Source organism: Anas acuta, chromosome 4, assembly GCF_963932015.1.
Source record: "Anas acuta chromosome 4, bAnaAcu1.1, whole genome shotgun sequence".
Classification (NCBI taxonomy): Eukaryota; Metazoa; Chordata; class Aves; order Anseriformes; family Anatidae; genus Anas; species Anas acuta.
The window spans coordinates 28,570,792-28,582,916 of record NC_088982.1 but is presented as its reverse complement, the minus strand read 5'-3'; the positions used below and the strand labels follow the sequence as shown (position 1 = coordinate 28,582,916).

The following is a 12,125-nucleotide window of genomic DNA, read 5'->3' as shown; positions in this document are numbered from 1 at the left end:
GAGCCGTCATAACTCAGTTAGGCCACAGCACCAGATTAATATATATTCTGTGAAAAACATTACGAGTTTGGCTTTATCCCTTAAGTAACTGAGCGTCTTTGGTGCCCACCACACCAAACTTCTCTGAGGAAGAAGTCACTCTGACTGCTAGTTGTGACATCCAGGATGTGGAATCTCACCCAGAGAAATGCCATCCGCATTTGGCCTTTGCCACTGTTGAATTTGGTGAATTCCAGTTCAAACTTCACCACGATGGAGGTTCTCCACATAATCAATACACTTAATTTTAGCATTATTCATGTAAATTAATAAAGTATTTTTTTTAAGGCTTACATGCTCAGTTAAGGCTGAAATCGTTACAGATTACTTGAACTGTATGATTTATTCACAGTAATACATCAGTATGCCTGGAAGGTAGGGTTGATAAAATGTATTAGCCAGGTCATTACCAATGAGGAAAAACAGAAAACATCTTTTTCAAGTTAATGATATAAATTTCCAAAATGTGGCCTTTTAGCATGCAAAATTGTGATCTCATTTTTCCTCTATTACATTTTTACTTGATGGAAAATATTTAACCATTACTGACCAACGCTGTTTTGCTGAACGTACTTCTCTTTTCTGACTGATAAAACAGCATGCTGTGTAATTCTGTAATATATCATTCATGAGGGCCAAGGTTAAAAGAGAAGTTTCAGTTGGGTAATTTCTCGGTTTCACCACAAAATGTAACTGTCTCTCTCTAGATCCATAAAGACTGGACAAGGCTGCCATAAAAAAATTGAATAGGGTTTCATAAAGCTTTTGTTGTTATTAGTCAAAGCCCTTCTAGTTGTCTATCTTTATCTGTTAATTCTGCTTCAGGGCAGAAAAAGAAACAAAGCATTGTTTGTTAATGCTACATGTGTTTACACATGTTAAAACAGACATGAGATCATCTTACAGGATGCACGGTGCCATTCTCTCCCCTCCTATTCCAGCGTCCACAGATGCTTTGAGAATGGGCCTTTCTCTTCCAATCCTAACTTTAACTCAAGAGAAAATATTCTGAAGTTGAATATTACTGATTACGTAATACAATCCCTCATTTTCTCCCCTCTGGAACAGATATGGCTGGTAACAATTCCTGTGTTCTAAATGTGAAGTCCACTTTATATCCACAATCTCAAGTATTAATTCACTTCACAGTTTGGTTGAAACTTTTTATAAGAATGCTACAAATGCATTTGTGATAAACATTTACTCCTGTAAGTTTCTTCCTAATCAATTTTGGAAAAGTGTTCCAGGAGAAGCAGATGAATCCCCAGATATTATATTTCAAACTGCATTCTGTATATCCAATGTCAGGAAATGTGATGTAGGAAACAATTTTGCCTTAATTGAAAGATGGGCTATTTAGCCTGTCAGGTCTTTTCCATGTATAATTTAGCATAGTCTTTATCTCCTGTGGTGCAGCTGTGCTGTGCTAACCACAAAGTGACAGTCTCCTGCACTTGAGGACAAAGACTTTCCATAGCGTGACTAGGTCAGTCTAGCACTCGCACAGTGCCTTGATATTTGGCATTTTATGTATTTTGTGGAAATGCAAAAAGGCCCTAGATTAGGTCCACAAAAATCTCTATCAATATTTTTTCCTTTTGATGCTACCTGAAATCATTTATATAGACAGTGTTCCTTTTTCTCTTTTCTGACCACTTAGTAAAGAATATCTGAAATAAGATGTTATCGGACAGAAGTGCCAAAAAGATTTGAGTTGTATATTATTCCACATAAAATGCAGGCTTATTTGTTTCCTGATAAGATCAGTTTAATGTTTATACAGTAACAAGAGTAGAAATATGTGAACTACTTACACAAGTCCATTAAATATGTTTGAACATTATAGTCATTTTTAGCTAATCAGTTTCTAATATAATACAGGACTATTATTGGTCAGGAAGTCACTGCCTGTACTTTATTTCAAAAAAAGGTGAGGTGTTTTTTATTAGAGGTTCTATATATTTTATTACAAGACAAACGATGGGAGCTTTTCCAGCCAGAGAAGAATTCCTTGCACTTGTTAAGCAAAGAAATTGTAAACATTACAGAAAATATTGTGATCTTTACAGTAATACACAGCCCAAACAAGACAATGTGTCATGTATAACAGTATTCTGAATTATACTTGCTCTTAAAAATGTTTTTGTGGAGCCTGTTGTTGGGCAAATACTTGTTGTAGCGATGCATCAAATGTTAAAACACTTAGTTGGACTGGATTATACGAAAGACATTCTGAAAAGAACAACTACATTTCATAAATAATGACTATAAATACAGCCCTTCTCTCTTAACAATATGTAGGTGACAAATTAAAGATTTAAGTCCTTTGAAATTGCTGATTTGTGTTAACCCATAGAAACTGCCTTCATGAAGGTCAAGATATACATAAGTATTTTGTGTGAGAATGTGTGCAATTTACATTATATGCCTAGAATAAATATATAACCTCTTAAGATTAGGTAGTCAAATATATAGCCTTTCTATATACAAGCACTAGGTTAACACTTAAAAAGTAAAGTAGAAAGCTGTACATTTTATACAGTTTTTCAAATATATTCTCACTTGCTCGATTTTATTTCAATTTTGAATCTGAAGTACATTTACATGAATGTTTTTAAAGGTGGGAGTCCACATGGAAGGCAACAGTGAAGTCCAAGTTGTGGTGTCCTTGTACAACTATCCCACTTTACAAAGGCAGGTAGTTGGAGAGGACAGTAACCAACTTGTGATTTTCTGGGAGGTATTTACATTCGTCAAATTTAGATACTTAGCTGCTTTAGTCCAGAGCTAGTTTCTCTGTACTCCCTAGGCTGCCGAAAGAGAAAAGTTTTCTCCTGCTGGAAGTTCTGACCAAAAGTTTCTCTGAATCACCTTTTGGGTGGGCATTTCTTTCTCTGTTGACTATTAGAGAAGCAGCCAGCTGGTTTAGCTGACTGACACGGAGCAATATCATCATGCTACTTTTTGGCAGTGTTGCTCCTCTGCAGCTCTTGGTCAATACAGCTTTAATTCATCTTCTGTTTCTACTGTAACATAATACTGTCAGCTGTTGTTGTTTTTTTTTTGTTGTTGTTGTTATGGTGAGATCTTCCCAACCAGTCAGTAGAATCCACCCCATATTAAATGCAGCTGTAAGTACTAATAAACATTCAAGTAGTGCACTGAATATGCTAATGCATAGCTAGAAACTGCTGAAAATTACTCTAATAATTCTATGAATTTTGAAAAGTCTATCACTTGCCCATAAAGTAACTGTAACTAATAGCCAACATCTACTTTTACATAGGACATCCAATAGTATTTTGTTAACTCTTGGTCCTGAGGCAGAGAAGAGACATAAACATTCAGTTTCTGTTCCATAACCAGGTCTGTTCATGCACATAAAACAACAAATTGCAAGAAGACATTAATGATATAAAAGAAAAAAAAGTCTGAAAGGTCTGGCAAAAAAAAACAGTTCTGCTTAAGAACATCCATTTTATGTTTCGATAACAGTATCACAAAAAAAAAAAAGGAAAGGCCAAAGGGAATATTAGATGTTTGGGGGGGGGGGAGGAATAATTACAACTGCGTAGGTGAAAAGCTGGTCCCTGGTACCTGAATGCAAAACTCCAGTTCATCAGGATGAGTATTTCATTTGTGTATCTGTGTAGGTGTGATCTCTTGAACAGAGTTCTGTATTTCAACACATTTGAAATGTGCTTCGTTCTTGTACAGAACTAATTTGTTTGTTTTATTTTCCTACTTCCAGGAGGTATATGAACTGTTAATGCTATTAAAGTATTTTAAAAATATTTCTAGCAATTCATGAAGAATCATTTATATCTCCATAAACAATGAGCAGCTCCTTTGTTGATAGTTGCATATATTTGTACTTGCCAGTAAGGCCCTGCTAACACAAGCAATTGACCATTCATTTATATATCTAGAAAGCATGTTCCATTTTGGACTTATACACATAAATTAAGAAGCAGATGCTGCACATCACTTGCTGTCTTTTTCAACAGATGATTTATGAAATGCTGGTCAGGGAAAGTCAACCAGTTGCCTTTTACATTAGAAAATGCATCTTCAGGACAAAGGACAAAGGGAGAGACATAAAAGGTTGGAAGCGTAGAAGCATATCCTCATAAGTACTAAGAAATCCCTATTGTTGGATGACCAGATTGAATCATCATTTAGGTAGGTGTCATCAAAGTTCACAATCTTCAAGTCCTTTTTGAGATACATTTCGTTCAGTTTGTTTAGTGTTCGAGCAAAGGTATATTTAGATGCACAACTATATGCCTCCAAACTGTAGACTTTGTGGAAGTGCATGTCAAAATATGGATTATCCTAAAAAATGGAGAGAGAATGAAATTATTACATGCATTACAGACATTAGAATGGCAATTGTTCTCTGCTCAGATGCCTTCAGGCCTTTTTCTCAGTTTGATGGATACTAAAAAGTATTAGCTATGCACTTTGCATATTTCTGCCATTCATACTAAAGGGTCTTTTAAAACTTTACAAAGTAGCAGTTTATAATTAGCTGCTATTCTTTGCCATTAGGAATTTTGCCTGAGTGAAACTTTCAGAGTTTGGCCAAATGATACCCTGCACTTTATTGGGATTACACAAGCTTGTTTTGAAATGAACTGATTTGTCATGTTGCCTAAAACACTATATGAAAAGCACTTGCCTTGGACTATAACTATATATGCCTGTCAGAAGAAGAATATTGATTCCCCTTCCTGCCTAAATTGTTATTCTGTGTGCTTTCAGGCTCCTTGGCACAATTAATACTAGCAGCAGCTAAGTTCTATTAAATTCTATAGATATGAATAGCAATATTATGAGTATTTATAGCAGTGTCAATCACCCTGTAATCAGGAGTTTAAGGTTCATTTAGGCTTTTCTATAACCAAAAATAAGATTTTGATCATCCAAGTTCTGGATGGCTGAATCATCTTTGAAGGGTATTTTAGTAAAAAAAGCTTCAAAAAAAGGCCAAAATAAATTCATGTATACAAGTGAAAAGGAAATCTGCTGTCTGCCTTGACTGGGAAAAGGGCAGGAACATTTCCAGATGCAAGATAATTTGGAGAGAGGACATACAAGATTATTAGTTTTAGCTACTTTGAACCTGAGCTCACCTCCACCATCTCCCAGGTTCCTAGTTTCAAACTTGAGGGCAATGTGCAGAGGACTGCAGACTGCTGCAGAGCTCGCCTGGTTCCCCATGTAGGAGCTGTGGGAGCATTTTTTGAAGGGGAATAGTCATCAGGATAGAATGAATACAACTAGAGTCTCTCATTTTCCTTAGATCAAGACTGTGAAACCTTTCTTGTGGGCTCTTGATATCAGAATAATCCAAATTCCATTTTATGTTCATTTAAATGCTCTTATGGGGTAAAAAAAAAACAATCTCTCCCTGTACTACATTTTTATGCATGGATAACTGTTAAAATGCCTTACCTACAGTAAGATACTCTTCTCAGAAAATTCTTCTAGCTTCTATGAAATAAGATTTAATTCTACTTTTGGTGTTGGTTAGTAGTTGCCTACTACTGCAGCCGCAAACCCTTCTGTAATTTTATCTGAGAGATTATTATTATTATTTTTTACCAGTAAGATCACGCAAATCTAGCTGAAGTTTTTAGCAGTATGATCACATAAATCTAGCCAAACAGAAATATTTAATTGATCTAAGTAATGGGAGTGAGATGTAAGTTAACTGAGAGAGGCACAATTTCCTAAGCTGGTACACCAAACGATGCATTTACATGATGTTTTACATATTGACACAAATCCTCTTTGCCACACAAAGAACATGTTCATAAATTCAAATGGCAGGGGCACAGCCTCCATAAAAATATTTAACTAAATATTATTTTCTAATACACATTACATTGGATTAATCCAAATTTATACTGGGAGCTGCAGTGGAGAACTTTTATTCCAAGTTATGATGAGCAAATTAGAAAACATCCAGCTCGTCCTTCAGATCTCAACAGGAGAGATGAAGATTACAACACACACAAAAAAATCTCTCCTGCCCCTGCCCCAAAAGTGCAAATCTGTACCCTCTCCCACACAACAGACTCAAAATTCCTTGGATTTTTTTGTTTTGGTTTTTAAACAGATTTTTTTTTCCAGATTATGCACTCCAATTGCATTTCAATACTTGTATTCCAAATTGCAACACAAGAAAAGCATATTCTAATACATGTATTTAATAATAGATAACACTTACAGTATCCGCTTCTTTTCCATCAATCATCTCCAGATCTTTCAGAAACCACTTTTCAACTACTTCATATTTCTCCTCTTGATCCACTCGAAAGTGTTTTACCATACATATTTCTACTTCTTTACTTTTAGTCACTGTAAGACAAAAATAATTTAGATATGCAAGCACACACTTCCCAAGAGTTCTGATAATAAAAGACTTACACTACATTTTAAATAATAATTTAAATGATGATGTGCAGGGCTGTATAGTGCTATGCTGGACTTAATAGTTTTATTTTGCAATTAGTAGAAATAGCTCTGTGTTCTCAGACTATGAAACCTCTCAGCATTTAGTAGATTGAGGATTTACCTTCCCCCTTCTGTGGAAAGACAGTCTTGGCTGTGCTAAAACCTTTCATTTGAATTCACTAGCAGTGCAATGAAGACCAATCCTGGCACTGGATCTGTGTGGATAATCCCCTTATCCTACTTACTTTGAGGGGGAATCTTTCTGTGGTGCTGGAGTCAAAAAATTGCAGAATCACTACCAAGGTTCTGTATTTACATGAATCGTGCTACACCTTCTGTTCTGGGGTTCTCTTGTATATCCATCACTTTTTAACCAAAACTCTTTTCCTTATAAAACAAAACTCTCAATTTCCTTATAAAATACATAAGTATGTCACTTAACAGAAGCAACACTGAAAATATTTCTTAAATCTTCAAGTTGCACTGTGGTATCTTTGTAGAAATTACTATTTTCCAATTAAGGCAGGAAATTAGAATGAAAAGAGCATGAGGACATTATTTATAATAACTACCATTATTAATTGATTACATTGAGTGCTGTGTAAGAGATCAGACTTCTGTAACACAATAATTAGGGTGAAAAGCACTGGAGCCTGAAACATTTGCACATCCAACATAACAACTTCAGTGCAGACCAACTTCCCCAGGCCATCTTGTAGCCTGAGGTAAGTAAATACGAGATGTCACCTACATTTGGCAGCAACATTTTGACATCATAACGTGATACTACAGGCGAAGGACCAAAATTCTTTTATTTCTAAATGCTGCCTGAAATTTTGAAAAATCCATTCTGAAACTTGACTGTTTTATTCCTGTTATGATGTCCTTGACTTCTCACTTGTTTATAAGAAGGCTACAAAATAAAGACAAATGAAGGATTATGTTGGAGATGTAGCTTCTTTCCATTACAGAGAAAAATAAAGGAAAATATATACATTGATTGTAATTCTCTCAGCCTATAGCTTCCCAAACAGCCTGCTGGGAAAAAACAAAAAACACTTGCTTTTATATCTTTCTGGTCCTACCAGTCATGATTACTCAATGATTTTTAATCAGAGGACCTCTGGTGTATTATCTCTATGGAGAAGTTACAGTGGCTTTCATTTGCAAGCACATCTATTAGGCTACTCTTAGAAAGTTCTCTTCTTACTTCCAGTTTCTCCCACTTTATTTGCTTTCCTGTGAAGCAAAAGAGTATGTGGTCTCCCTCAGCTTTGAAAGAAAACAAATCCAACTGCAAAAGCTAAGTGTCCTTTCGGAAATACAAGTGGACATCCTAGGCACCTCCAGGACCCACAGACTGTCACTTCTCCACCCCGGTGTAGGAACAGAGATTGTATGAAATGAGGATAGAGAACAGATGTGTTAAGAAACTGCTCAACAGCACAATGAGGCCAGGAGCATGTTCTGCCCAGTGGTGAAACCTGGCTGGACAATTTTCACCTACAACATGGTTGTTTTCCTGCATTTTTGATATATTGCTCGTTCTTGCACTCAGTTGACATAGTTAAAGAAAAAATTATTTTTGATATGTGGCATGATCTCAGATCTACCATTTCACTCATTAAATTCTCACAGCTTTTCCTGTGGAAGGCATTGATATGGCAATGCCTTCATAGAGCACAAATTATTCCTTAATGTCTTCCATGGACTGAGCTTGTTTTTAGAGTCTCTCTATGCAACTGGATGATATGATGTTAGTCCTGCTGCCCTTCTCGGGCATACCAATACAGAGCTGTGAAAATTCCTGAACACAGCTGTATTTCAGCTTTACGTTCTTCCATGGTTTATAAAGCATTTAGCAAAAGGAACTGTCTTCTTCATACAAGAACCGAGAGTTGCTACTGCAAAAAAGGAAGGGAAATAAGGTTGGGCATATGGCACACACATAAGATTGTTTGGTTATCCACGTGGAGATTTTATTTTAATATAGATTTCAAAAGGTATAGACTTCTAAAGTTTTGCCTCTATATAGTCTGACCGATTTTTCTTTGTTATGGTAAGTTGAAATTCACAAGATTATACTCAGGATGTATTGTGGATGAGATTTTAGACAGCATGGTTTGCTCCAGAGAATCACAGTGGATTACAGTAGCTGCTGGCAGATGGATGGAGCCCATCTTTCAGCATCAGGTGTCCACTCTGCTCACCGCTTACTTGACTATGCCTCAATATATTAAGAGAGTTTAATATTGGATACTGGAGAGATCCCACTCTTAACACTCTACATAAATTTTCCTTTATGTCTTCAGTGACATCCAATCAGTAAATCTGATTAGAGGCTTTCTTGCTCTTCTCTACCTTAAAAAGAAATGTTTAGTAAAGATTTTGAAGGTGGAGCACATTATTCCTCCTCTTTGGAGGTTTCACAGCAGCAAACTCTTAGTTCTGCCACTCACATCCAAACATCCTGCTACCGAATTGTTTTATAAACTATGAATCAGGTTGCTATTCTTGTACATTGAGAAGCTCTACAATACCCAGGAATCCATTTCTTAAAACCATTTTTACAGTTTTAAAGTGCAAAGTCTCTTCTACTAAAATTACGTGGGTGCAGGGAACAAAGCTGGGTCAATATTTCCAGTAATCTGTACAATGAAATTATTCTAAAGGCTTCAGATGTTTACAAACATGAGGACCACAGAATACGGTTGGCATCACCCTGTATTGCCAAGAAAAGTCTCAAATACATACATCATTTCTACCTGTATGTGCATTTTGAACATCAAGAGGAAACAGACTGCAAAAAGCATTTGCTTCACCCTAACTACTTAGGGATGAGAGTACTCCTCTTTTGCAGTGTTGCAAAAATAATAATAAAAAGGCTTCAGGCTTCTCTGAAACCACGTTCTGAAAGCCTTCAGAAACAGATGCACTTGAAATCAGATTTAGCAAAGAGCCGGCTAATTAATTTTATCCCAACACTCTTGTTTTAATCACAGTTCTCGCTGTTCCCGATCCAGACGTGCATCCGGTTAAACCACAGCTACTTGGGCGACTGGGACAGCGTGAGGACTTCACAACCCAACGAGGGATCGTGCAAAAGCTCCCCAAATCCCGCTGTAACCGCTAAGGTACCCGTTATGCTTTCTTATGACACCTCTCCAAAGCACACTGTGGATCCCCTGACCCTAAGGAGATCCCCCAGCCCCACGGGGATCCCCCGGCCCCATGCACCCCCGGGTACCTGCAGCGCACAGGTAGCAGCGCCCCGCTCCCGTGCCCTCCACCTCGATGAACTCCTGCAGCCGCAGCCTCCGGGGCCTGAAGAGCCTCTTGGCCAAGTCCTCCTTCACCAGCGAGGACATGGTCCCCGACCAGCTTCAGCCTCAGCCTCCTCCTCCTCCTCCACCTCCGCCTCCGCCGCCTCCCGGCCGCGCCGGCCTGCGCAGCCCCGGGGCTCGGGGCAGACATCGCTGAGAGCCGCGGCCCCGGCCCCACAGCCGCCCGTTTGGGCACCGGGACCCGGCTGCGGATCGCCCATCCCCGCCCCGTGGATCTCCCACCCCGCGGATCCCCGTCCCCGCCCCGCGGGTCTCCATCCCCGCCCCGCAGCGCCGGGAGTGTCAGACAGCCTGGGCCAGCCTTTTCCTGCTGGAATAACTTGTGGCTGCACGGAGAAATTGGGCATTACTAAACAAACAAACAAACAAACAAACAAAAAAGGTCTTGCAAATATTAGGAGAAGGGATTGGTGCCATAAACGTACACGGTGCTTTACTGGCATGGAGTGAAATGAAATCGGATAGAATCGTGCAGATGTAACATTAGGGAGAATTGCCCCCTGCTATAGATAGTAAGTATATTGTCGAGGTGAATGGGAAAAAGATAGAAAAGAAACTAGAAGATCTATTTATTTATTTACTGTCCTATGAATTTGGAAAGACGTTTAATTTAAAAACTCTTAAAGAATTTTCATCCCAACTGTGGGAAAGCAAAGTTCCTCTAAACTTCAGCTTTGGGATGCATTTTATCAGTACAAGGCACAAGGGCACGTTTCATCACTTCTCTTTAAAGAGTATATATGCACAACAGCTTATCTTGGGAAAAGCATGACACCCTCTTCCAAACTTTATTTTTCACAGTTTGATCAAACTGTAAGTCATTTTGCCTCATTTTTCATAGGAGTGTTTTGAGCAGGGGCTCCTGCTGCTCAGGGATGGGCTGGGCATTAGTCAGAGGGTGGTGAGCAATTGCATTGTGTATCACTTATTTTGTATATCCCTTAAAAATCATTATCATTATTATTTTCCTTTTCTGTCTATTAAACTGTCTTTACCACAACCCACAAGTTTTACTTTTTTTCTGATTCTCTCCCCCATCCCGTGGAAGGAGTGAGTGAACGGCTGCATGGTGCTGAGCTGCTGGCCGGGTTAAACCACAGCAAGCACGTACTCTTAAAGCACAGTCATTTTTATAGAAGATAAACTACAGTTTTCATATTTGGAAATCTTTTGGAAAAGAAGCAAAAGATTTTGATAACTTATATGGTAATGTAATCAGTTCTACCTGTTAAAACTGAGCAAAAAAAACCAGAAAGCAGATGTGTAGGCTCTGGTAAGAGATTCCTCTGGATTTATTTCTGAGCTGTGGTATATGCAGATAGCACTTGGAAGATCCTGTCCTGTGATGTAACTATTTTCTTTGTAGCTCCTCCTAAACCAAATTACATTGCAAAAAAAATATTATAGAGATTAAATTACTTGTGCAATATCCTTTAATGCATTCTAAAATGCTACATTAAGCAACCACTCTGAGTATATGCATAAAAGGTATAATGGCAAATTTAATGTTGAATGTTTTAATAAGAAACGGGAAAAAATGTAGTTCGCTATTGTTCTTGAATTGTTTCATTCTTGGTTCATCCATCCTCTCTTAGAGCGTAGCAGCACAGTGTTCACAGAATCATAGCACAGAATTAATCATAGCACAGTGTTGGTGTGTTGGTGCAGCTGGTAATGGAATTACCTGCAGCAGTCTTTTTTTTTTTTTTTTCATATTTACCATAGACTTCATAGTCTTTTCTCTATCGTTAGATTACACTGGGGAGAAATGGCCATCCTGTTTTGGAGGTGACTTGCAAAATAACTTTTTTCCCTCCAACTTCTCTTCTACTGTACTGACTTGGGTGGAATAGAAATAAGACTTAGTAGGCTTTAGAATCTTCCTCTACAGGAATGCAGAAAGCCAATTTTTATGTCTCCATGCTTGGTTGTATATTGGTATATTAAATATTTTGAAGGATGATTCTCACAGTAGGTAAAGAGCATCTGCAGCTTCTTGCCTACTTAGAAGTTCTTCTTTCATCTGTTTCTTTGTTCTGTTTCTCACTGTTATTTTTCTTCTGGTATTATTTCTATTCTCTCTCTCTCTCTCTTTTTTTTTTTCCCTTTCATCTTCTGAAACATACTTTTTAAGGATTAAGTGGCTCTTTTTACATGACTCATGCAAAAAATAACACATATTTCATACACAAAGCTAAAGTTTCGCTGAGAGCAGGTAAGTACCACATGTGTAAGCATGTATGCAGAAGCATACACAAATCAGTACTATCACAGGAAATC

At 37.8% G+C, this 12,125-nt stretch overlaps 1 protein-coding gene across 1 annotated transcript; it reads right to left on the bottom strand.

Annotated features, from left to right (window-relative positions):
* Positions 1 to 1,785: 1,785 nt before the first annotated feature.
* EXOC1L (exocyst complex component 1 like) lies at positions 1,786 to 10,035 on the bottom strand. Its single transcript, XM_068680370.1, has 3 exons — positions 9,749 to 10,035; positions 6,275 to 6,405; positions 1,786 to 4,374 (listed from the first exon to the last, which is right to left on the bottom strand). The coding sequence occupies exons 1-3, from the start codon at positions 9,867 to 9,869 to the stop codon at positions 4,111 to 4,113; spliced, it is 516 nt and encodes a 171-aa protein (XP_068536471.1). The 5' UTR covers positions 9,870 to 10,035; the 3' UTR covers positions 1,786 to 4,110.
* Positions 10,036 to 12,125: the final 2,090 nt, after the last annotated feature.